The 276-nt window shown below is 67.4% G+C and overlaps 1 protein-coding gene across 1 annotated transcript in view; it reads right to left on the minus strand.

Moving 5' to 3' along the window:
- The window catches only part of RCC1 (regulator of chromosome condensation 1), a gene marked incomplete at its 5' end in the record, with an annotated part of 3,972 nt that overhangs the window by 1,054 nt on the left and 2,642 nt on the right, over nt 1-276 (minus strand). The window contains 1 exon segment of the mRNA XM_010154480.1: nt 156-276. This exon segment is cut by the window's right edge and continues 16 nt beyond it. Coding sequence (XP_010152782.1) covers nt 156-276 — 121 coding nt within the window.

The raw sequence follows: 276 nt of genomic DNA on the forward strand, positions 1-276 counted from the left end.
CATGTCGATTGTTCAGCCCCAGCCTCCAGCCCCGACCCAGCTGGCAGCGTGCGATGAAGGTGTGTGGTGCCTGCCAGGTCCAGGGGGATGAGGACAGAGGGATGAGGGGTGGGGAAGGTACACACGACAGCACCCCCGAGGCCCCCCATGCTCACCATCACTGCTGACAGCGTAGCCAACCGACGCGCCGCACGCCACAGAGGAGATGCTGGGGAGCTCTGGGATAAGCGTGGGTGCGCTCTTCTCCTCCGCGCCTGCCCCGAGGCCCAGCCGGCC

Source organism: Eurypyga helias, unplaced genomic scaffold (assembly GCF_000690775.1).
Source record: "Eurypyga helias isolate BGI_N326 unplaced genomic scaffold, ASM69077v1 scaffold19596, whole genome shotgun sequence".
In the NCBI taxonomy this organism is placed as follows: domain Eukaryota; kingdom Metazoa; phylum Chordata; class Aves; order Eurypygiformes; family Eurypygidae; genus Eurypyga; species Eurypyga helias.